The sequence below is a fragment of the Sceloporus occidentalis genome, unplaced genomic scaffold (assembly GCF_023333645.1).
Source record: "Sceloporus occidentalis isolate IW3139 unplaced genomic scaffold, rSceOcc1.0.p SCAF_52, whole genome shotgun sequence".
NCBI lineage: Eukaryota > Metazoa > Chordata > Lepidosauria > Squamata > Phrynosomatidae > Sceloporus > Sceloporus occidentalis.
The window spans coordinates 5,581,059-5,607,629 of record NW_028317032.1 but is presented as its reverse complement, the minus strand read 5'-3'; the positions used below and the strand labels follow the sequence as shown (position 1 = coordinate 5,607,629).

General features: G+C 44.1%; 1 protein-coding gene across 1 annotated transcript in view; it reads left to right on the top strand.

Annotated features, from left to right (window-relative positions):
- The first annotated feature begins 15,252 nt into the window (after positions 1–15,252).
- LOC149288373 (arf-GAP with SH3 domain, ANK repeat and PH domain-containing protein 2-like) overlaps positions 15,253–26,571 on the top strand; it is a 71,357-nt gene continuing 60,038 nt past the window's right edge. The window contains exon 1 of the mRNA XM_089491893.1: positions 15,253–15,378. Coding sequence (XP_089348019.1) covers positions 15,253–15,378 — 126 coding nt within the window. The remainder of the gene's footprint in view (positions 15,379–26,571) is intronic.

Below are 26,571 nucleotides of genomic sequence, written 5' to 3'. Positions count from 1 at the left end.
AATACTTTGTAGACAAACTCCAAAGGAGAAAGTTTACCCAAAGATCTACTTACATCTTTTGAGCGACTAGTGTTACATTAACATTTCTATCACAAAATGTAAACCTTCTCTAGAGTCTATCATAGTTTATTCAAGATATATTTAATGTCGGTTTTTATGTAAACCTGATACAAGAGTGATACAGGGAATGTAGGTTACTCCACTGTTTAAAATACTGTGTTCTGTATCTACAGCTCATTGAGAAATGATCACCTGTCTCCTGATTGAAGCCAAAGTTTTAGGAAATAGCTGTTTCTTGCATCATATTTGCGAGGGGGATACTAGTGTTAGACAGTATTACTAGAGGTGATTCTGGAGATTTAAGAATAAGATTGATGGAGGTGCTTGAGATTTGCCATTCTCGGTGGCGGACAGAGTTGCTGTAGATGAAGCCATGCTCGGTGGTGGACAGAGTTGCTGTAGATGAAGCCATGGTCGGTGGTGTACAGAGTTGCTCTAGATGAAGCCATGCTTGGTGGCGGACAGAGTTGCTGTAGATGAAGCCATGCTTGGTGGCGGACAGAGTTGCTGTAGATGAAGCCATGCTCGGTGGCGGACAGAGTTGCTGTAGATGAAGCCATGCTCGGTGGTGGACAGAGTTGCTGTAGATGAAGCCATGCTTGGTGGCGGACAGAGTTGCTGTAGATGAAGCCATGCTTGGTGGTGGACAGAGCTGCTGTAGATGAAGCCATGCTCGGTGGTGGACAGAGTTGATGTAGATGAAGCCATACTTGGTGGTGGACAGAGTTGCTGTAGATGAAGCCATGCTCGGTGGTGGACAGAGTTGCTGTAGATGAAGCCATGCTCGGTGGTGGACAGAGTTGCTGTAGATGAAGCCATGCTCGGTGGTGGACAGAGTTGCTGTAGATGAATCCATGCTTGGTGGTGGACAGAGTTGCTGTAGATGAAGCCATGCTTGGTGGTGGACAGAGTTGATGTAGATGAAGCCATACATGTGGTGGACAGAGTTGCTACAAGTATCACATGTGGCTCTAAGTATTGTCATTGGTTGTTACTGCATTGAAATTACCTAGTGGGTAGTGTAACATCAGATATTATAATGCATAAACGATAATGAATGGTTGCCTACAAACACCTCCATAACAATAACCCATTGTATACATTGTGTCCTTGATCAATGCTTTATTATGAAGTGCATTATAGCTGACAGCATATTTCCCTGTGGAAATGAAAATGTCATCATGTCCCCCAGTGCAGATGTAGTCAGCATAGAGAACATAAACCCCAAGTTCAAGTTCTTTATATGATGACAATTACTTCTTCCCAGTGGCTAAGCCTGGAGCTTTAAAGGCTGCCAGGCTTATCCCGATGACTTTGGTATAACCAGCCAAGGTGTCACAGGTGCAGATGGGAACCAAGGTACCACTGAAAATGTGCTTCCGTAGATCTGGTACCAGCAAACTTGCCATGGACAATGTAGAGGTGTGACAATGATACTTACACAAAGGATGTCATCATCTAATAATACATAATGTGTATTTACATTAAATTCAGTTATATGCAAATATCCCTATTCATTTTCAGAATATTGTATGAATTGGAGAAACAGCATATGGTTGTTTCGTGTCTTTGTCACATTGCCTTCAGTATTTTACATTTTAATTAAAGTGGAGTCTATTCATGAAAGCTCAAGCTGACAATCTAGTTAACCGACTCAAAACCAGTCTACTAATCCAACACAAATACCTATTAACATAACTTGGAGTTGCTGTTGAGTATATTGTCATGTAGGGTATCTTGCAAATGGTTCAAGTTGCCATCAAAGTCAACTCAGTAATTGTAACACTACTTAGTGGTAGATTTTATTCTGCTGCTGTTGAGTTGAATCTGCCAGTTTCGTCAAGTTGGCAAGTGACACTAACATAGAATAATCCCATTAGTTCATCCTAGGAATCTATCAGTCAAGTCAGTGAGCAGTCTGTGGAGCTGGGAGCATTCACAAGCTGCCTGGGCACTAACAGCACCTGTTATAATTGACCTCTTGAAGGCTTACCAAAAGGTTTTTATTTCTTATTCTTACTTGTCATATAAATTCATTGCCCTTGTGTTGCTCCAGCTAGGAAGTTCACACCACGAGTATTTCTGATATTTCATGATCCTTTGCTGCCAGCCTTGCTTAGATACAGATGGTATCTTCTACATACAATTGCCTACAACGGTGATCACTGACTGCCAGTGGTGCACAGGAGCTTTTCAAGTTGCATTTAGGGTGAGTGGCACTATGATGAAATCAACACTTAACTACAAGTATGATTAAAATGTAAGAAATTGTTGTGTATTTTTCACAACTTATGAATTGCATAAATAAATTTCTTTTGATACAACACATTTTTATAATGGGGTCTGAAACAAAGTTTAACATTATTTCCTAGGTTTATTGTTTCGAAGACAATATTTATTCACAATGTCACCAGCTATATGTAGCCAATATAATGCGTAAATCTGGATTATCCATGGGAAACACTAGACATGTGCATAGGGGACCATGAGCTCTGGAGACCCCGGTACTTTGCTGGATAATCTGGCCCCTGGAGGTGCATAGTGGCGGTAGTGGTGTAGGCTATTGTTGCTGGGAGGCAGGGACACATAACATGAACCTGTGTAAAAAGAAGTGGCATTAGGCATCTGACAGGTAAGCGTAAGTGAAGGTGAGTGTCTGTTTTTATTTGCGCCAGATTCTTGCTGTGATCCCCGTCATATACTCGGCAAACTCCTTAAACAAAAATGGAGAAGTTGGTCAACTTGCTTTACAAGGACTGGGACAAAAGCTACATCTATTAATTTACCATTCTGTTCTCCCTCTCTCTAGGCTAAGAGCATCAACCTTTGTTTACAGAACCAATTAAGCCTTCTGACCAGGATTAATCAGTGCATGTATTAAGCTAATATAATTTACTTTAAGTCCGCTAATACAGAATAGGAACCAAAATCTTTGCTGAAAGACAAAAATAAAAAGTCATACCATATTTATTGTATTGTATACCATATTTATCAGTAAATGACATTTACCGATATTCTGAATTTGCCCGCTAGATGTCACTGTTGCTCTTGTTCCTTACATTACATCTAAGTCTCCTAGTTTTAGATCATGTCCTCTCGTTCTAACATTTGTCCTCCTTTTAAATAAACTCTGATCTCCCCTGACTTTTAATGAATATTTTTAATTCACTAGATGATTGAAATAGATTGTAAACAACACACAGTAAGCATGGTTGTATACAAACATAGATAAAGATAGACATATGATCATTTTAGCTCTATGGGTTTCAACATGTGACCTAAAATAAAGTTCTTAAAAGAAGTCCCTGAAAAGCAAAAACCAGTTGTGATAGAAATACACGTGTTCCATTCGTGGATGGAAATGGCATGGTTTATGCCTAATCAGGAAAATATCTGTAATGTGCTAAATATGTTTTGCTGGTAAACGTGGACTTTTGTTAGCAGATAGTTGAGCGGGCATTTACGTATACATTGAATCCTTTAACATCACAGTACAGGAAAGGGTGTGTTAGATTATTCTTTGTCTTGAATATCTAAACTTCTCCAGTGACCAAACAGCAATCAAGGCCACAGCTTCTAAGTCTTCTCTAAGCAGGTTTATGACATAAAGTAATATACATACAGTACTGGAGAGACCTTGGCCTTGTAACGTGGGTATTCATACCCTTTTACATACAGTTAGTGTACAAGTTCTTTACTATATTTAGGCAATGTATGCATTTAGGAACTACTAACGAAGCAGTCATAGGATACACCATTATTCCAGAGGATCCTCTAATAGCTACATTACATGTTCAAAAAACATATGTTCCCAGTACTCAAGCCGCAGTCAAGCCTAAAGTGTGTGTATATATATATATATATATATACCGTATTTGCTCGATTATAAGACGAGGTTTTTTTCAGAGCAAATGCTCTGAAAAATACCCCTCGTCTTCTAATCGGGGTCGTCTTCTAATCAGACCTCAAATAGAGTCTGATTAGGAGACTAAGATCCAGATCCCCCGCACCGCTGCAGGGGACCTGGATCCTCCTGTCTCACCCCCCCCCCATCATACACACACTTACCGGTGCTTCCTGCTGTATTGCCGGGGCAGCGGGTTGACGTCTACGCGATCCGCGTAGACAACGTCCGCTGCAGCCGGAAGGAGGTGTGGCTAGCAGCGGGGGTTGTCTGCGTCCGTCGCGCAAACCTTCCCCGACTGTCAGAGAACTCTGATCTCTGACAGCCGGGGAAAGTATACGCGACGGACGGATACAAACCCCCGCTGCCAACTCCACCTCCTTCCGGCTGCAGCAGAAGGCGACGTCAACCCGCTGCCCCGGCTGGAAGCACCGGTAAGAGAGGGCTGAGAGGGGAGGGGAGAGTGTGTGTGTGTGTGTGTGTGTGTGTGTGTGTGTGTTAGTTAAATGGGGGTATAGGGTGTGTGTGTGTGTGTGTGTGTGTGTGTGTGTGTGTGTGTGTGTGTGTGTGTGTGTGTGTTTTAAATGGGGGCATAGGGCATTTCTGGAGTGGCGTTAAGGGGGCATTTAATAGAGCACTCTGCCTCCTGAAATGCCTTATACACCTATATGCCACTCTGCCCCATAATATGCATTTTAACCCCCTAAATGCCAGAGTGGCATATAGGGGTATAAGGCATTTCTGGAGGCAGAGTGCTCTATACAATGCCTTTTAACTCCCTTAATGCCACTCTGCCTCCTGAAATGCCTTATACCTCCCTATATGCCACTCTGCCCCATAATATGCATTTTAACCCCCTAAATGCCAGAATGGGATATAGGGGTATAAGGCATTTCTGGAGGCAGAGTGGCATATAGGGGTATAAGGCATTTCTGGAGGCAGAGTGGCACATAGGGGGTCAAAAGGCATACCATGGGGCACAGTGGCATATAGAGGGTTAAAAGGCATATCATGGGCCACAGTGCCATATTGGAGTGGCAAGCCTGGGGGCAGATGTGCGTAACTGGGGGACAGGTTGGAAAATACAAGAAATAAAAACAAAAAAAATATTTTTCTCAATCATAGCTTTTATTAAAAAAAATAGTTTACATGAATTAACATTTACTGGTAAAACTTTTTTCCTTTAGGGTCGTCTTATATTCAGGCTTTTTCTTTTTTTCCTAAGTTAATATTCAGATTTTGGGGGGTCGTCTTATAATCAGGGTCGTCTTATAATCGAGCAAATACGGTATTTGAGTTTGATCCCGCATCCTTAATACAGCATACTTACATTTTTCATCTTGCCATGAGCGAGAGCTTAGTAGATTCATGGAGGAACACCGATCACCAAGAGAATAAGTAAAATATTGTTCTCAGCACTGCTTCAGTGATAAAACCGCCTGAGCGTCCAGCCCATAAACAGCGATATTATTGGATTTGTAATAAACTCGCATACAGGGTCAGGTTTCCGGAAAGTGTTTCAATCCGTAATCACAGATAACCGCCTAATTGAATGCATACTGAAGGAGGCATCACAAGTGAGATTAATAGCTGGGGTTTTACAAAGTGCGGCATTTTTACGGCTCTCTCTCTTCCCATACAAAATTTTGATTTAAGATTAAATGGATCGATTTTATGGAACACAGATAAATGTATAGATGACATGCGTCACATTCACTTACGATGATTTAGAGATTGTGGGTTAGAATTCCTTGAAGTGGCAGCTACATCGGAAAGGAATAGAACATTCAAAAAAACGCCTGTATGCTGCTACGAATGTTTAATGCATCCTATATAGGAGTGCCAACGACAATAATTTTGGGGGCCAGTGTCTACCCACGGTCATTCAGCCAGATTACAAACTACAACAACATTCAGGGGTGTAGTAGTTACATGGACTTTACGATAAGGAGTGCAGTCTATGTGGATACATTAGCATATACGGTCCCTGTCCCATAGAGCTTATAATCAAAGTAGGGAGTGGGAGACACATACAATCAGGAGCAGGAACAACATAAGAAGTTATGGGAAACTTTACAAGATTCATCAGCATAAGAGTTTGACTTTTTTCTGTGGGTATAGAAAGCAACATCAGTGATAATTCTGCTCAAGACATCAAGCATCTTATATATATATATTTATACGGTATATATATACACACACATTATATACATTACATACATACATACAATACACAAAACTGAGTGGGAGGCACAACCTTAACCTATATGTGATCCTGTATGTTTTACGCTTTATACGGGTGCCTGAGATACAGACAAGCGTCTTTTCCTCCTTGGTGATGAGCTGTCCGCTCGCTCTCAGCTCGCTCTCCGCTGACCCTTGATCTTTACAAGCTGTTATTTATAAACATGATCCATCAGTTGTCTAGACACTGCTGTTTACAAAGTACACCAAAGGAAACTAATAATTATAATGCGACTTCAGACACAGCATTGACTTTTGTAGCGTGCAGTAAGAACAGCCCTGGAATGAAGAATTCATGTAAAGGCTGCATGATGGCGCATGGAGTGGTCAGTAAATATATGAAGCCAGTTATTAGTTTTAGGGCAATAAACGTTACAGTATAGCTCGCTAGTGAGGCTTCAATAAGCCTGTTCGGCTACACAGTAGCTGGTGAGCTTAGAACAGGCCAGTACTCCACATAACCCCTCAAATAAAAGACCCGGTTGGATTCGCAATCGTCTGCAGCACATTTACTAAACACTGTGACAAAATGTACAAGAAAATAAACATGAAATGTTAGAACTGCCACAGCGCAAGCCTACCCAAAACCGGGCACTTTACATGTTTCACCCGGAGACTCCAGGTCACAGGAGTGGGGTCCTGACACATCCCACCCATTTCCTCTTTAAATGGGGGTGTTTCACGCGATGTCGGCATGTCTGCGATGTGGCTCTCTCACTGGGTTTGGAGATTTTCCCTCTACCTTTTCACACGCCAGGCACGTTTCGGACTGGAACAAGAAGAAAAACGCAAAAGATTAACCTGCCCCTTCTCCCGAGCACATAGATAACACATGTATGTCAGCATGTCACAGCCACACGAGACTCCAGGAATAAACCCCAGAAACTGTATGTCCTATAAAAGCCTAAGGACCTCAAATACACCCCACATACCTTTCTAAGTGGACCACCACAACCACATATCTAACGGGACCCCCAAATCATGAGCCCAAAGCGGTTTCACCTTTCTTACAGTTCAACCAGGATGACACATTTTAAGATCTGTACCCCTAAACATGAAATACTGTTGCCGTTTTAAAGGTAGAGGGCGGTCACACCAAAAATATATATTTTTTTTTTTATTTACTTTTTTCTTCTGTTCATTCACTTTTGCATTTTGTTAAATGATTAAAATAAACTATTAAAATGTCTATTTGTGAAAGCATTCTTACATGGCAGTATTCTTCCACACCAATATATAATATATTTATATATATATCACCCCCCCCCCGCTGGAAAGACAGTCTGAGTATTTTGTGTGGGTTCTTTAAAACGAGAATTGGGATAACTGCGCTTGAACAAACACATGACAACAATACCAGAAAAGCTCTGGTCCTTGGAGATAATGGCTGCTAAATACACTTGATCATGAAGGGTTAAGTCAACCAATGTATACGTTTGCCACGTGACTACATTTTACAAGCAGACGGTTTTACGTGTTAGCCATATAATGCCGCGTGATGACCTTGCCGTACAACATTGTGGCTATCTGCCGAGCTGGAGTTGGCGGAGGCGATCATAAGAGAATTCAGACGGCGTCAGACATGGCGGTCACCGAAAGGCTCCCAAACATCACAGAAATGGGGATTTTCCACGGCTTCGCTCATCTGCTGATGAGTCATTCCACTAATCTCCGAGCCCAAATCCAGGATTTTCCTTGGAAAACAACAGATGTCCTGTATAGTCGGGAGCTCGCCTCAGAATATTAGGGACTGAAACGTAAACACCTGCGCACAGGGGTCAGTGTAGTGGATATTCCTTCCTTTCTAACCTAATGTGCACCTTAACCCTTAAAGTGCCAGCCACATATGGGATACACATACCTGGGACCTTTTACAACACAACAATGTAACACAATCTTGCGCAGTAATCACATTTCCCACAATGAACAGGGGTTATGGATCGCTTCATAATGCTCTGGCACTTTAATCCACTCCGAGTTTAGCGAGTCTAGTAATTTGTGCCGTCCAAGCCAACATCCCAATTATTGTAGTAAGAAGCATCTTCCTCTATGATCTCAGAAGGCCCATTTCTACTTTTCTTTATTTTGAGCTCGGGCTCTGTATTTATAGCGAAGTTGTACAAACTTACAAGGAAATGAGTATAAGAATGTAGTTTGTAAAAGATTATGTTCCGTTATATTTATAGTAATAGTTCCATTACATATTACAAAAATGGGAGATTATACCAAGAACACCAAAATTGACAAATTACAAAATTAACAATAAGATTAACGTGTTAAGGCATACTGGTGGAGAAGCTCTTATGCGTTTACAGTGAAAGAGAAGGTGAGGGACAGCTTGGGCGAGGACGGCTTCTTTGTATCAAGGGTCCGCTGGAGGAGTAAGTGGTCTCAAGAGTCGGGGGAAGGGATAATCTCTCCTAGAACGGAGGTCGGGGGTATTATGAGAACAGATTGTTCCTTTCTGTGCACAATTGACATTTTTAGTGACCATGTAAGGTTAGAGACGCTGACAGGACAAGGTAAGGCATTCCAGAGGACAGGTACAACAAGGCCTGGAGATGCAAGTGGGTAAGAGCTGAATGGAGAAGCGAGTCATAGATAGCGAGGAGGTCGATTAGAAGAGTATTTTGAGATAATAGTTGTAGAAGGGTGCAGTGTCATTTAAGGCTCAATAGGATTAAGGAATTTTAGTCTATAAGGTATAGGGAGCCAGTAAAAGAACGCGGGGCCATAGCTCCTGCACCCTGCATTCTATAATGAAACCATCCACTTACCCCACACACTCACTGCTCCATGCGACCTTCACTACAATCCACTCCCTAATCTTCATTTATAACGCATTGTATCACACTTGCTTGGGGTGGTTTTGTGTTACACGACTACTACACACTTTCATTCACTTCCATGGGCACGTCCCTCCAGGCCATTGTACTGTATTGGGCATTGCAAAATAAAAACTTTTGGCTATGTTATAATCAATGTTCCCTCTAATTTTTCTTAGGTGGTGTGCGCAGAAAATTTCTCTTGTGCAAAAATGTTCCCAGAGCCAAAACTTTGTGCGCACAATATGCTTCTGCAAATGTTACATTTAAATTGTTATTTTATATTTTTGGTACAGCTCACTCATGGTTAATAACACTACATTATAGTGTGATAATGTAGTATTAGTTACACAACAGTATTACTTACTGTAATGTTTTTCTAAAGGTGAAATTCTCACTGCATAAGTAAATTATGAGCGAATCACGAGCGGAGGCTCCAGGCCACATAAAGGATAAAAAAAAAATTGGGAAAAACTAGGCGTACCTAGAGTATTTGGCACCTGGGACCCCCCCACACACACACACACTTTAAAACTGCATAGCTTCTATCATTAGGCAAACATTGACAGGGGTACAGCATAACTGTTATTACCGTATTTGCTCGATTATAAGACGAGGTTTTTTTCAGAGCAAATGCTCTGAAAAATACCCCTCGTCTTCTAATCGGGGTCGTCTTCTAATCAGACCTCAAATAGAGTCTGATTAGGAGACTAAGATCCAGATCCCCCGCACCGCTGCAGGGGACCTGGATCCTCCTGTCTCACCCCCCCCCCCCATCATACACACACTTACCGGTGCTTCCTGCTGTATTGCCGGGGCAGCGGGTTGACGTCTACGCGATCCGCGTAGACAACGTCCGCTGCAGCCGGAAGGAGGTGTGGCTAGCAGCGGGGGTTGTCTGCGTCCGTCGCGCAAACCTTCCCCGACTGTCAGAGATCAGAGTTCCCCGCACCGGTGCGGGGAACTCTGATCTCTGACAGCCGGGGAAAGTATACGCGACGGACGCAGACAAACCCCCGCTGCTAGCCACACCTCCTTCCGGCTGCAGCAGAAGGCGACGTCAACCCGCTGCCCCGGCTGGAAGCACCGGTAAGAGAGGGCTGAGAGGGGAGGGGAGGGGAGAGTGTGTGTGTGTGTGTGTGTTAGTTAAATGGGGGTATAGGGTGTGTGTGTGTGTGTGTGTGTGTGTTAAATGGGGGCATAGGGCATTTCTGGAGTGGCGTTAAGGGGGCATTTAATAGAGCACTCTGCCTCCTGAAATGCCTTATACACCTATATGCCACTCTGCCCCATAATATGCATTTTAACCCCCTAAATGCCAGAGTGGCATATAGGGGTATAAGGCATTTCTGGAGGCAGAGTGCTCTATACAATGCCTTTTAACTCCCTTAATGCCACTCTGCCTCCTGAAATGCCTTATACCTCCCTATATGCCACTCTGCCCCATAATATGCATTTTAACCCCCTAAATGCCAGAATGGGATATAGGGGTATAAGGCATTTCTGGAGGCAGAGTGGCATATAGGGGTATAAGGCATTTCTGGAGGCAGAGTGGCACATAGGGGGTCAAAAGGCATACCATGGGGCACAGTGGCATATAGAGGGTTAAAAGGCATATCATGGGCCACAGTGCCATATTGGAGTGGCAAGCCTGGGGGCAGATGTGCGTAACTGGGGGACAGGTTGGAAAATACAAGAAATAAAAACAAAAAAAATATTTTTCTCAATCATAGCTTTTATTAAAAAAAATAGTTTACATGAATTAACATTTACTGGTAAAACTTTTTTCCTTTAGGGTCGTCTTATATTCAGGCTTTTTCTTTTTTTCCTAAGTTAATATTCAGATTTTGGGGGGTCGTCTTATAATCAGGGTCGTCTTATAATCGAGCAAATACGGTATTTACTAAGGCAGGCATTGACGGTGGTACAACATAACTGCTATCACTATATACTGAGGCAGACATTGACGGTGTTACAGCATAACTGCTATCATTATATACTGAGGCAAACATTGACGGTGGTACAGCATAACTGCTATCATTATATACTGAGGCAAACATTGACGGTGGTACAGCATAACTGCTATCATTATATACTGAGGCAAACATTGACGGTGGTACAGCATAACTGCTAAACATTATATAGGGAGGCACACATTGATCGTGTTACAACATAACACCTATCACTATATACAGAGGCACACATTGATCGTGTTACAACATAACACCTATCATTATACATTGAGCCAGACATTGACAATAATGCAGCATAACCCCAATCACTAAATACTAAGCCAAACATTGATGTGGTGTAGGCCTACCACTTTAGTGTCTGGCCTAGTATCATATATATATAATTAACAGCAATCACACTACTATCATGCCCAGGTTCTAGCATGTACTGGTTGCTTGGGCATGATAGGAGTGGGATTGCTGTTAGCAATCATATATATATTAATATTGTTATCGAATTTTTCTGTCCAATTTTGGTGTGTTACTTACTTTTAATAAAAGGTGTGGTTAACACACCAAAATTGAACAAAAAAATATATAATTGCTAACAGCAATCCTATCATGCTCAGGCAGCCAGTACATGCTGGAATCTGAGCATGATAGGAATATGATTACAGCCTCCCTATGCCATGCTATCCCCCACACACACTTACACATCCATGCTATCACACACACACTCATTCACAAACATTCAGTTTAAACTACAGCATAACACCCATCACTCTCACACACTTACTAATCCACTCTCACAGAATGTTTTCCTACCTGTCACTTTTCCTCCTGTTCGTTCTTCCTCTTCTGTGTCCTCTCCTTCCTTTGCAGTGGAGGCAGTGGGCGTGGCTTCAGTGCTGTGCGCCGGGATATGACATCAAATCCCGACGCGCAGTATCAGTTGCCGCGCGCATCGAAAGGATCGGAGGCCTGCATTAACAGACCTCCAGCTCCCTTGATTTTTTTAAAGACGGTTAGAGGGAGATCCTTGATCTCCCCAACCGAGCTTGCTCCTCTAGCGGCAGACATTACTGTCCATCTCTGGAGGGGTGCCGTGCGCACAACCAGTAGCGGACCGCCCCCCTTCGGTACGCTACTGGTTGTGCGCACAATTTTTCTTCGTGTGCGCTCCCTCTGAAAGCTATGTGCGCGCGCACAAGCGCACAGCTTAAGAGGGAACACTGGTTATAATGTGTCCAGTTGTAGCTATCACAAATACATTTGGGCAAATAACCTTCTGTCTGACGCACCTTATGTTTGAAACCAAACAAGATATTTTGTGAGCGTTTACTGCATCTAGTTCCGCACAATCCACACTAAGTATGTGGTGAAACAGGTTTATTTGTGTCTTTTTGACCTCTCTGCCATGTGAACATGCACACACGTGGCAACGGCATCATATCTTCTGCTTGAACACCAATACGAGGCTCGCCAGAATAACTACCATTTTATTTGGATGAGGCTTTCGCAAATGCAATAAAATGATTGTAGCGTCCGCATACTTTAACGGTCTATTATATTGAAAAGTGTAAAAAGAAAGCTTTTAGGCAGCCGTGTAATTATTGGTGTCATGTAACACGTTAGACACGGATGATACACCCTGAAACGTAATATCTTTGGTATTACACGTACAGCTGACCATTAAAGAGGAGGATCCACCCTTTAATATTAAAAATATCTTTTAAAAAAAGATTGTATTATATAATGTTTTAAGAGCTACATATTAGCCACTTGGCATGGAAGGCGAGTCGGTGCATGCAAAGAATGGGCTTCAAAAAAGGTTCTAGTTGATCGGCAAGTAGAGCTCTACACATGTTTCTAATTTCAGTAAATGAGCCATAGGTATCCACACCCCCGATGCTCACCCAGTTTGTGCATGCGCCATATTCATTATCCCACTGCAACTTCAGAGACAGAGATATTAGGGCAGATTTTGCTGATTATGTGGATATAAGGAGGGCATCTGGTCCCGTGTAACATGAGCACCATAATGTATAGCACTGTCAATTCCCCAACCCGGGCCTAGAAATAGTGCTTTAATTGTGTAGCGTTTTGCCCCATTCAAAATGTGTACTGGGCGGGCGCTGCATGTGGCAAATCACGGCACCAATCAGCTGCTGCCATAGAAAGTGAAAAAAGCTTTTTAAATGTTTCTTTATTGTTTTATATAGCACCATCATATTCAGTGGCGCTGTACAATGGGAATAGAAGGGGGGGAAGCAAATGGCAGATCTGCCAAGGGTTATTAGCATAACACGCTAGAGAGCTCCAGATTCCACATGAGTGGAACTGCACACTTACACGCAACATTCACATTACGTGTGCTTAAATATAGCCACTCGCCTCCGGAAGGGTCTTTAATTGGGCTTTTTTGTTAACACCAGACATACGTACGACTTTCCCAAGCTGATTTATTTTTTTTTTTCCTGCCCAATATTTCTGTGTCAGCAATCTGGCATCGCAATTCATTCATTAGAGGGGGTTTCTTGCCAATTTTCTACTCAAATCACAGGTGGGAAAATAGTCACTTATGACATAAAAAGCTTTGTACAGCAGAAATATTTCCCGCTCTATGTTTCAAAATACACATTTCTGTTATTTACAAAAAAACATTACTATAGTTGTTATTGTAACATAGGTATTATTTACAAACGGTGAAATGTTACATTTTCAAACATATTCATTTTTGAATAATTCTACTATTTTTCAGCTAAAAAGAAATGCCTGCCTTCAGGAACAAACCTGCCCATCCGTGTGACCGGACTCCACGCCCTTCTGGAAGAACAGGACAGGCAGGTAATAGGCTGTAAAGTTCATTCCAATGTCACATTGTGCGTTGCTAATAAAGTTTCTTGCAGAGCAACACAAACTGTCTGAAATAATAAGCTATTAACCCTTTCAGAGCCGGGGTGACTGGACATGTATTTCGCATGAGGGAGGAAGCGCGGGCGGGCGCGGGTTACAATGAGAGCGACGTCACGGCCTGATATTCACTGGAAGACGTTATGGTGGAAATGATAAGAGTCAGAACAGTGATACTAGAATGCACCCGTAAGGGGGCAACTGAATCCAGGTACAGGTGTGGCAGGTGCAGGGGGCACAGGTTGGGGGTCCACACAGACTGGGGAGAAGGTCTTCATGGTCTGAGGGTGAGGGGGGTCCTCACAGGCTGGGGTTAAAGAGAGAGGGGGGGGGTCCTCACAGGCTGGGGGTTAGAGAGAGGGCGGGGGTCTCCATGGTCTGAGGGTAAGAGTTGGGGGCCCTCACAGGCTGAGGGTTAAAGAGAGAGGGGGGGTCCTCACGGGCTGAATGTTTTGGAGGGGTGGACTGGGAAGGAATTAAATAAGATTTGTCTGACGTGTAGGCGGACTGGGAGGAGTGAGGAGGTGCGGGTTACTGGGAGAGGGATGATGACACTGGGAAGGTGGGGTGTGGATACTGGGAAGGAGGAGCGCGGACACTGGGAGGTGGGGTGTGGATACTGGGAAGGAGGAGCGCGGGCACTGGGAGGTGGGGTGTGGATACTGGGAAGGAGGAGAGCGGGCACTGGGAGGTGGGGTGTGGATACTGGGAAGGAGGAGAGCGGGCACTGGGAGGTGGGGTGTGGATACTGGGAAGGAGGAGCGCGGGCACTGGGAGGTGGGGTGTGGATACTGGGAAGGAGGAGCGCGGGCACTGGGAGGTGGGGTGTGGATATTGGGAAGGAGGAGCGCGGGCACTGGGAGGTGGGGTGTGGATACTGGGAAGGAGGAGCGCGGGCACTGGGAGGTGGGGTGTGGATACTGGGAAGGAGGAGCGCGGGCACTGGGAGGTGGGGTGTGGATATTGGGAAGGAGGAGCGCGGGCACTGGGAGGTGGGGTGTGGATACTGGGAAGGAGGAGCGCGGGCACTGGGAGGCGCACTCTGGAGCCACTGCCCTGCTCTCTGGATCTCGGGCTCATGGAGCGGCGGCCGCTGCTGGGGGTGCAGTCCGGGCACGTTTGATCTCTGCTGTCACCTGCCTCACACTTTGTGTGTATTGTGTTGTTTGTGTTCCAGCGGCGCCGTCCGGCATTGTGATTCCCTGCTTTTGTTGGGAGGATATTGCACCGGGAGCGCATGGTGCCGTGGCTGCTCCCTTGAGTTGTGTGTGTACTGGGTGTCACTGTCTAGCGGTGTCTTTAGTGTTGTGTAGTGTGTGTGCGCACCGTGCGCTGCTCCTGGTCACTCATCACCATGCCGGATCTCATCAGCGTGTCGGAATTTGTGGCTGAGACTAATGAGGATTACAAGTCTCCTACTGCCTCCAACTTCACCACCAAGCTGACCCAGTGCAGGAACACAGTCACAGCCATAGAGGAGGTAAGATGGGGTTATGGGGGAGATTTGGGGCTCCGTTCTTTCCTATGGCTTAATGTACTTTGGGTTCTGGGGGACAGCAGATATCGTGACACACAGGATCCAGCGATTGATGTCATCGACACCATGGCAGGTAGTGGCAAGTCAGTAATATGTTGGGACAGGACTGGAGGTCAGAACCTGAATTAATGTATAAGATATGCACGGACACCGACATGATGTGTTACCTGTTTAACCACGAATAGTCCGCCCGAGGAGGAGGAGGGGGGGCAGCATAGTCCTGGCTGCAGGAATTGTAGCTGATGACAGCCGACCGGGCACAATGAGTTCATATTCAAGGAATTATGGGCGCTGTGAGACGCCGTAGTCAAAGCCACCACCTGCTGGCACAGTGTCCACAACTGGTGTTTAAATATTGTATCCGCAGCGCATCGCGGGGGTCAGCCCTGCAGAGCGCCCCGAATCTCAGTGATCGGGATGGAATGCAGCTGTCAGACATTTAGAATGTGAGTGTATATTTTATATACATTCTAGAAAATATTGGTTAAAATAAACTATTCCAGACCCCTTTCTCTTCATCTAACTCCTTATCTGAATAAGTGCAGTGCTGTGCACTCATTGAACTACATTTAATCTGCTCTATTTATTTTACTGGGAGGGTGGTAGATAAGTGGAACAGCCTCCCATCAGTAGTGGTAGAGGCTAATACAGTGAGGACTTTTTGGGACCATGGTTTTCTTTATACGCCATCACATTAAAATGAAATGTCAAGCAAGCGCCGGATACACAGGCGGGGTGGCCAACATTTATAGTGCTTTAACTGTGTCTGGACTATAACTCCTATGATGCTCAGACAGCTGTGGGGGTGTAGATCATCGCGGTGCCTGCAGTTGCCTTTTTATTGGTTAATTAACTCACTTACTCGTGTTTCATCGCTATTTATAATCGTATGTTTTGCCGCTACATTTTATTTTGTTGCTTTCGCCAATTTCCTTCCTGCTCTGTAAGAATAGTTTATCTGATATGATGTCTCAAAAGTAGCAAAAACCCTTCACGGACAGAAATTGTTAAAAAGGGAATGTGTTTAATATAACTTTTTTTCAGAAAGGATCTTTTTCACTCTGTTACCATGAGTTCTGTCATTGATTTCCCCGGTGAATGAATGATTATGTTATTTTAAATGCCGCCTACAATTCCCACAGCGCTTCTGACAGGCCGTGCAATCACAAGATAGGTCTGGTCGAAAAGGCTTACAATCCGTCAGAGGGGTTTCAGATACAGACCTCAGTCTCCAGCTGCTGCGGTATCACGGGATCTGCCAGCGTTTCCTAATTATAAGAAGGGGGAGCCATGTTTTACTACCCTAACATAAAAAAAAAAAAGTGCTGGCTAACTAACTAATGTTGTGACTTTTTTAAGATGGTTTGATGCTTTATACCATGTAATGCGATACAGAAAGTCCTGCGGCGTTTACGAGCCCACTGTAATACATCGCAGGTCACCTTAATCTCCCTTCACATGGACATGGGGCTCGGCGATCTAAATCTTGTACACCTGGGTAAATGTAATATAGAGATCGCGCAAATGATTCATATTTGTAGCCTGGTTGTATTTTCTGTATTAATGTTGCCTCTTTCAGGTATAAAATGCGTTCTTGGAATTATTTTGACGCTCAAGGTCCGGATAGCTCTGCTGATCAATCAGAGGTTGTTACAATTACATACCTCATCGTATAGCGACGTGGAATATGATGGCGCTATTTAAAATAATTCATAACATACGTTTGCTATCGCTGCTAAACAAGCCCACATCCCACTGGATCATGTTTCTCCCCGATACGCAGGCCTGTGATACTTTGTGGTTGCTGTATTCTATAAATGTATGATGTCATAGTAATTTGCCTCTCCTCCTCGCTGCGCTGTGGTAACAATGTGATGAAAGGGTTTCTGCCATATATTGACTGTAAACCAATTGGATAACATTATATATTATATATATATATATATATATATATATATATATATATAATTTCTCCCTACCATAAAGTGACACTGTACTGATCGCCATTCATCAGAGCCCTGATAACCAACTGCTTGTCTGAAGCAGAGGAGCGACAGGCCCGGAGCTGTATAGAGAGGCAGAAGACATGGTGTAACGGATAAGCGGGTGCTCTGGCAGCTGAACTTGGGGACATTAGGGCTCGAGTGACTGCGTGTGTTCTGCTGTAACGGGCTCCAGGGCTGTGTGAATAGGATGTGGTGTGAAGCAGGGGGGGTTCCGTTCCCAGTGACCAAAAGATTCTGGCTTGCATTAGGTCCCCTACAGAGAAAAAAAAAAAGCTTAGATTATACAAAGTATGGTAACATTTTGTAAAAAGGGGTAGTTTTGTGGCCCTGATAACCCCACTCTACAAGAATCCGTATTAAAGTATTGGGGGGGGGGGTTGGAAAGGGGCAAATGAGTATGATGGGGGGGTGGTTTCATGCAGAATCTACCTGTGCATTAAAGCCCTTTAATAGGAGATAATAGAATTCCCCGATCTGACCTGTTTGTGTAATTCTTGGGCATTATTTCATATTCAGAGTCTGTAGGAAGTTTGAAAAGGAGTTTTTGCTACAAAGGCTTTTAATTTGAAATGAAGATGGCTGCGCCTGTTCTATTCGCTTAAGGCTGTTTCTATGACATGTCTCTATTACTTGTATGTTGCTTGCTTTGTTTGAACAGAACTGTAAAACATAGGATTTGGGCTCGCATTACCGCCAATGACGTAAAGCTCGGTACCTTAGTACAGCCTATATATATATATATATATATATATATATATATATACATATATATGAGTATAGTGTACACCGTGTACAGCCACTGCCGGAGGAGTTTGTTTTACTGCATTCCATGAGCACCTCGGGTGAATTCCATGTAAAAGAGCAAGTCATTATTAAAGTGTGGTATGTTCTATACATTGTACAAGTAAACGTAAAGCCAATAACTTATCCATGGGACATACCAGAAGAACCCAGGACCTTGCATGATGATGACGCCGATACTCATTTTCCTTACTCAGAGGTTATTGGGAACAGCCAAGCCCTAGTAGGACCCAGGCTGTCTTTGTAGCTCTATATTGTTCGGTGTTTTATTTTGTGCCCTCTTCTGACCCAGGCCCCTAGGCCGTCTGTCCCACTCATGAAGGCTTCGCTACAATAACATACAACACGCCAGCTGGGCTCCACTATTCAACTAGCAATATGCCATCTGATTGGCCGCTGCTGCTCCTTTTAAAAGTACAGAGAAAAGGTTAGAACAGAAAGGAATGCTCCGAAATCAATAAAACACCAACATTCTCCGCGTCGTCTTCTCGTTTGGCGTTACTTGGTATGCCAAGACGCAGACAGTAGGTGCCGGTCTTTCTGTAGCTTAGTGAATTATCAGTAATATAATTTCATTATAAATAAATACCCCTTTACCGTATCAAGCAGCAGCAGCCCAGGTGCTGGAAAAATCATTTCACCCGAGTGAAGTAATGTATCCCAGAGACGTGGCCGCTGGAAAGCAGCCGGCATAATTATACGTCGTTAGGCGTTAGTTTTTTATTCCCAGGTAGCTAAGACATTGCGTAACGTCTGACTTTCCGAATCAGCCTCTGTCTGCAAACTGACTCCAGATATATGGATTTTATTTAAATGACGCTGATTTGTTTAATAGCGTGATATAGGGTAAAGGTGCTGTTCCACTAGGACAGAACATTATTTCTGGTATGCTATGAAAATAAACCTCATGAGACCGTCCTATTGTTGGTTTTAATGGTTTAATCAGATGACGATAATGCAAAAAACAATGAGACTCTTTTAGGTTGTTGCGAAAGAACCTATCGATGCCGGCTCCGTGTCACATGGCAATTCAGTGCTCCCAGCAAAAATATGAACGAGGAAAACTTTGCTTCATTGAAGAATTACTTTTGGATCTGGCTGGTTCATTCATTAGTACTAGTGTTTAGTTACAAGAGCATTAGATTCAGCATCTCTTATGCATTCATCCTACACACCAGCTTCCACTCAGTATAAACTGGTAAATAGTTATCAAAAAAGGATTTTTTTTATAAAATTTAAGTGAACTTATAACTGGGCAAGGTTTGGCTCAATGTGTGTCACACTGGGCCGAGTCAGATCCCAGCTGGTTTGTGGAGCTGATGCACCTCCGTCTACAGGCAGAACCTCGGGTAGGTTGAGAAGGATGAAGGATCCACAGCTGAGGGGTCAGTGGGGGGCACTTTGTGGTAGTTTTATGTCTGATCCGGTCCATCTTACCCCCTTGAGAGTATCCCTGATCTTCTTTTACTTATCTGTGAAACATCTGCATCAAGATATCTTTTGCAATTTAGTTCTGGAGTGCCAAATGCGTGGCTTTACTTTCTTTACACGATTGTAGGTGCAACTTACTGATTTACAGTAAAAAGAACATTATATATATATATATATATATATATATATATATATATTTACTCACAGAGTCCATTGCACACCATTCCAAATATTCCAAGCCCGGTGCTAGTAACCAGCAGTTTCCATGTAAAACACTTTCAAAAAGAAGGTCAGCACTCCAGGTCTTTAAATAGACAATTTCATTTTATTCAAAGTCAAGTCGACGTTTCAGTCATTACTGACTTTCATCAGGACATGTATATATATTAAAAAAATGTGGAAAAGACAATACTGTGCCCTATTTAAGGGAACAAACGGCTTGGATTAAAGCTTTGATTTAAAGGGGAAGCAGCATAAAAAATATTTTAGGAAAGCTTGTTGTCGAAATATAAAATAATAATTTGAAATCCGTTTTTATGTTCTAATAATTAAAAAAAAATAAATAAATAAAAATTCCCCTTTAAGGAAAAAAAAACCAGTTTAATGTTTTTCCTAACAAAGCCAGGAATGCATGCCATGTGTAATTAAAAAAAATAAAATAAAAAAAATCCAGAAAAAAGTAAATATTTGCGTAACGGGTGTGTGAATAATACGGCGTCGGATGCAGTTCAATTGGTTTGAACTTACTGTCGGAAGAATTAAAAGGTTAAAGGTAAACCATCCGGGAAAAAAACGTTATCCTGAACCATAGAACGTGGTCTATGCATCAACACGGGTATAACAACCAAGCTCCTCGCGTGTCTCCAGTAAAGTCATATAATTGATCTGTTATATACGTGTGCGTGTGCAGACATTAGTGGGGATTATTTTACATGGAACACACAATACAAAATACAGGTAACTGCCATGCCATATGTCTCTCCTTCTCAGCGACCTTTGTTGTGTTCCGAGGTAGAGCGTTGGAATCAGGGGCCCCGCGGTTTCATTCATGGTGATGGTCGCCATATGTCTTAATTCATGGGGATGGTCGCCAGCGCTGAAGCCTTTATTCCAAAGTGTGCGCGGTGACCTTCAGCATGCCACGTACGCGGTGTAAATGCCCCGGCCACTTCTCCTGTGACTAGTAGTATTGATATCTGTGAATCAACTGGCTGTATTTACGATGTCAACAGAACTACTGTAACCAGCCGTGTTGCTTTCCGCGGTATCGTTAACCGCTTGCAGATAGCACTTGTTGCAGTAACGGAGGCGTTATTGATGACAAAGTGTCCACCATGTCGGCACAATGGAGATCTGGTTATATACCACTGAGAGCCATGTGTCTTGTCGATTGCCCGTGGTGTTGAGAATGAGGAAATAAGTAATTATGGTTCATTACGTCGCATTTTGAGGTCCTGTGCTATCATAACTCCGCTCCATCATCGTTCATGGCAGCATTGTGCATGATTTCAAAAGGAGTCGCCATGTGTGTGGAGCGTTGTCCTCCCAGACGTAGCGTAATGCGGACGTCTTGGAGTGTGGCTCGCCCGCTTGGAAATAAAGCTCGATTATTGTTGGGTAGGGGCGACGTTTCACGACATGGTCTGTGGCTTCCAAACAAAAACAATCGTAGATCAGACTTATGTTTTAAATCATATTACAGGGTGGTTTTCAGGGAATGAGTGGTGATCCCATGGAGGAAAGCCCGAGTGTCTGTATGTTTGATATATAGGCATGAAGTGGATCATGTTGGGCAAACTGCCGGATGGAGGGTGCAGACGCTGATACGATACGACCATAACTGTATATCACGGCCCAAGCGTGACTACATCGCGAGATGCGTTTTTTCAAATGTGACTGAGAGTTTGATTTATTTTGTAAGGGAACTAGAAATGTGTAGACTCGTCAGAAAAGCAATTTGAGTTAAGTGTTTGTCGATGGGGTCTCAGGATATTGTTTGTGGTCTTCGTCATTCAGAGAAGGCTTTAAGGTGTTCTTGTTCATTGTGCGATCACAAGGCTTTTTTTGGTGATAGTAATACCGCCAGCATTTGGGAGATGTTTAGCTATAAACAGAACTGATGGATGTCTAGAAGTTCATCGGAGGAGGAACTAACACGAAATGTATACCTTAATGGAACGTGTACGCTTTTGGAAATCATTTAGCATGAGGAAGTGAAATATCCTGCCGTGTGAAACCGCCGTCTGCAGAGCTGCTGTCACGTTAGCCGGACAGGCACGCCGGGAGCCTTACCCCGAGTTATTACGTCGGAATTGCCCCAGAGACCGCGATGAGTCTGGGGCTCCAATGCCAGACACGTTGATGAAATCTCTGGTTACTATTGTGTGATTAATGCCATTTATGACATTTTAAGGCTAAAATGGGTATAATATCCGTCTGAACCCTCTCTGACTGTGGCCTGGGGGAGAAAACTACATTTTTATTTTTTAGGATTGTTTTCTCTAAAAAAAAAAAAAAAAAAGTGTAAAAAAACCCCTGAAATTGATCAGCCTTGAATCCTGATTGCATTATTTGTTTCCCCCTGAGATCTTGGCTATTCTATTATATTCTATTCTGTCATTCTATTCTAATTATTATAAATAGTTCTTTTCAATTTGAATAAAGGGTTTTATTGTATCTGAGCCCATTCCCTCCCCTTGCTTTGCATGTGTTTCCCAGCAGGCTTTATGTACTATCCTCCAGGCTGCTGCGTGTTATAACAGCTCTCTTATATTGTTCAGGGTCAAAGGAAAATAGCAAGTTTCCCTGATCCGACCATGACGCACCAGGGTGCGGCTCACCTTCACTCAGGTGCTTCCATTCCCAGGTTACAGTCCGCTGATTCATTCTTCAACCATCGCCTGCCCTAGCCAAGTGGCTGGCATTACCAACACGATGACCCTGGCCAGCGGCATCGCAGACGGGCGACCCTGGCCAGCGGCATCGCAGACGGGCGACCCTGGCCAGCGGCATCGCAGACGGGCGACCCTGGCCAGCGGCATCGCAGACGGGCGACCCTGGCCAGCGGCATCGCTGACGGGCGACCCTGGCCAGCGGCATCGCTGACGGGCGACCCTGGCCAGCGGCATCGCTGACGGGCGACCCTGGCCAGCGGCATCGCTGACGGGCGACCCTGCAGCTCCCTCACGTGGAAACATTCCTGCTCTCACGTAGCCCCTGGGTATTTCTCTGGTACTTAAGTGCCTATGTAGGGGCCGATTCACTGAACCGCGGCTTGTAGCATTACAGCGTATAATCAAAGGCCAATCTTGGCAGGTTTTCCCTGTAAAGATGACAGAAAAAATTCTTTGAAAAAAAAAAAATTGCCACATTCTTAATTACTCTGGGAATGCTGAATGCTCATGTGACCCAAGAAAGGAGGGACTCACAACGTGGTTTGTTTAGGAACACGCACGGCTTCTTCAAATGTTCTGTCATGTGTTTTAGAGAAGAATCTAATTCCCGGTCCCCTGGTTTATTTGCTTCAGTAATTGTATGGTCTATACAGAAACACGCTTAAGTTTAGAAGGTCGTGACCCTTGGAAGTAAACCTTGCGGTACTTGTGGAAGAAAAGGTTGCATAGTTTGAGCCTCCGGCAATCATACGGTTAAGTCCTATGTTTCTTACGTTGACCTTGTTTTAAGATTCCATACATAGAATCTGTATGATGGTAAATAATGTTCCTTCTAATAAAAGAAGCCTTCCCTGTGTGCGGAAAACAACGTATACAATGGAAGTTTATTTTTCAGCCGATGACACATCCGAGAGGCACTGCGACCGGACAGAGAAGAGTTCAAAGGAGTGTTTGCCTTTCCGAGGCTGGTGGTATTTTTTGTTTTTATAGAAATATCAGGGTTTTTCTTTTTCCCTTCCCCCTTTGGATTTTGTCGCATACCAACCTGCCAGAACCATTAGCCGCTGTCAGCAAAATGTTGTGTAGCCCGGCCGTCGCCGGAAGGTACAAGAGGGATCCGGAGGGATAGCTCAGAGCGCGATGGGTTGGCGTCCTCTAAAATCCTCTTCTGACTGCCCTCCTGAGCAGAAGTGACATTGATTTGGTGTGAATGTTTTCCAGGATTCTAGCAGCAGCCGTGGAAGTAGTCATTAGAAATGTGCATTTTCAATTGGTGGTTAATGGACTAGCGCTGCTGTAGGTGTACACAGTACTGTACTTTACCTGTAGTCCTCACTTTGTGGATAGAAATAGTTGGGCGGAAATAGATGAAACACTGTAATGGTGCTATCCATCCGTATTACATCATCCCCGGCTTTTAATGTGTTCAGCATGCATTTTGCCGTTTGGTTTGAATTTTCCCTTCGGTCACTTGGTCTCGGGATGTGGTTTACTTCCTCCGAAATCCCAGCTGTCTGCCTCGCTCATTGTTCTAACATTCTACTAATTAGTGGGAACCAAAGCAGCAGCCTGCTTCTTATTTCATTAAATGAAGGCTCCTCTTATAAATGGGATGTGGGTGCGCAGAAAATTTCTGTTGTGCAAAATTTTTCCCAGAGCCAAAATTTTGTGCGCACAATATGCTTCTACAGTCCATATAAAGTTGGACATATATATATATATATATATATATATATATATATATATATATAATTGCTAACAGCAATCACACTCCTATCGTGCCCAGGCAGCCAGTACATGCTGGAACCTGGGCATCATATTAATGTGATTACAGCCTCCCTATGCCATGCTATCCCCCCCCTTACACATCCATGCTATCACACACACTCACTCAGTCACAAACATTCAGCATAAACTACAGCATAACACCCATCACTCTCACACACTTACTAATCCACTCTCACTTAATGTTTTCCTACCTTTCCTCTGTTAGTTACTTTTCCTCCTCCTCTTCGTTCTTCCTCTTGACTCTTCTTCTTCTTCTGTGTCCTGTCCTTCCGGTGCAGTAAAGAAGGTGGGCGTGGCTTCAGTGCGGTGCGCCGGGATCTGACATCAAATCCCGACGCACAGCATCAGTTGCCGCGCGCATAGCAAGGGAGCAGGATCGGAGGTCTGCATTAACAGACCTCCGGCTCCCTTGATTGATTTTAAGCCGGTTGGGGTGAGATTTTTGATCTCCCCAACCGAGCTTGCTCGTCCAGCGGCGGACATTAATGTCCGTATCTGGAGGAGTGCCAGCGTCACCCTGGACGGACTGCCTGCCCCCCCCAGCTCCCCGTTAGGTACTGTGTGCACAATGTTAGAACGTGTGCGCTCCCTCCAAAAGTTATGTGCGTGCGCACAAGAGCACAGCTTAGAGGGAACACTGATGTGGGGTACGCTTCCTGGAACCTTTTCAGATCTGGGTTTCCCCTGGTTCTGACTTTAGTAGATATTATTATATGAGTTCCTGCTTCCCCCAGAAGGTATACTATAAATATTAAGCAAGGCAAACATCTGCTAGCTTGTAACACGCTGTAATCTGGCCAAATAGTGCGGCACGTTACTTTCAGGTGCCATGTTTTATTGACAGGTTAGCCCACAGCTGGGGGGACCGAGTTATTGGCCATGGCAGTCTGGCTGTTGAGTTCGTCACGTCGTGGTTTTAATCGCATGTCTGTGGGAATTTGTGCCCATTCAGCCGGTAGAGCATTTGTGAGGTCAGGCGCTGATGTTGGATGGGAAGTCCTGGTGTTTGGTGAATCGGTGTTCGGCTTCATCCCAAAGCTTATGTTCCTTTGTGCGTTGGGGCAGTCATGCTGGGACAAGAAAGGGCCTTCCCCAAACTGTTCCCACAAAGCTGGAAGCAGAGCATTGTCCAAAATGTCTTTGGACGCTGTAGCATTAGCATTATCCTTCAGCAGAACAGAGGGGCTCAAACCCTGAAAAAACAGCCCCAGACCGGTATGTAGGCAGACCTCCGGATAGTGAAGCGTGATTAATCACTCCAGAGGACGCGTTTCCACGGCTCCGGTGTAGGTGTGCTTCACATCATCCCAGCGGACACTTGGCCTTGTGTGGTGATCTTCAGCTTGAAGCTCCTGACGCAGAGTCTGTGTTGTTGCTTCCAGGCACGGTTTGGATCTCTGTATCGAGTGATGCTGCAGAGGACGGGGACGACTTTTATGTACTTCAGCTCTCTGCGGCCCCACTCTGTGAGCGTGCGTGAGCTGATATTCCTAGATGTTTCTTCGGCTGGCTCCTATTTCATCGAATAATATCTGCCCCAGAATACCCATATCTCCTGAAGAGTCATTTGTTTTCACACCGATGGTTATAAGAACCATTTTTTGTGCAACCGTTTGCAAGTCTTTACAAATTGCATCTTTGTGGTGGGCTGTTAAAGGGTGATTTTTTAGAAATCCATATTTACGTCCCAGCCAGCATCAGCTGTACGTTTATTTCATATAAAATATTTCATATTTCTTCCACGAAAACCACCTGCCCGTAACATACCAGAGGTGTCACCATGATGAAAGAACCTTCTCTCCGAACGTCTCCGGCTATATCCATTCATAGGCTATAAACACGACTCGAATACTACAGTCGCTGGGACTGCTGTGATGTAATGAGAAGCCTGCAGACCGTTTGTGGTTAACCAGACTTTTAATGATCATCCACGCGCTGCTTTTGTGTAACAGACAGGGGAACCGCTCTGTTTGATCGTCGGCCCAGGGGTTTTAAAAAAGAAAATCCCGTCATTTTGTACTCGGTGGCTGACTATTCCCTGCTGATCAAACGGTACCGGTCAATTAACGAAACGCTGCAGTGTAATACATTGTGCGTTCCGTCCGCTCCCACGCGGAATCCTGTTGAGGCCGGCGTGAATCTTTCATCCTCATGAAGTTCATTGTCGGGGGGTTTAATTCCGTGTAGCGACATTCTAACGAGCCGAGGGAACCTGT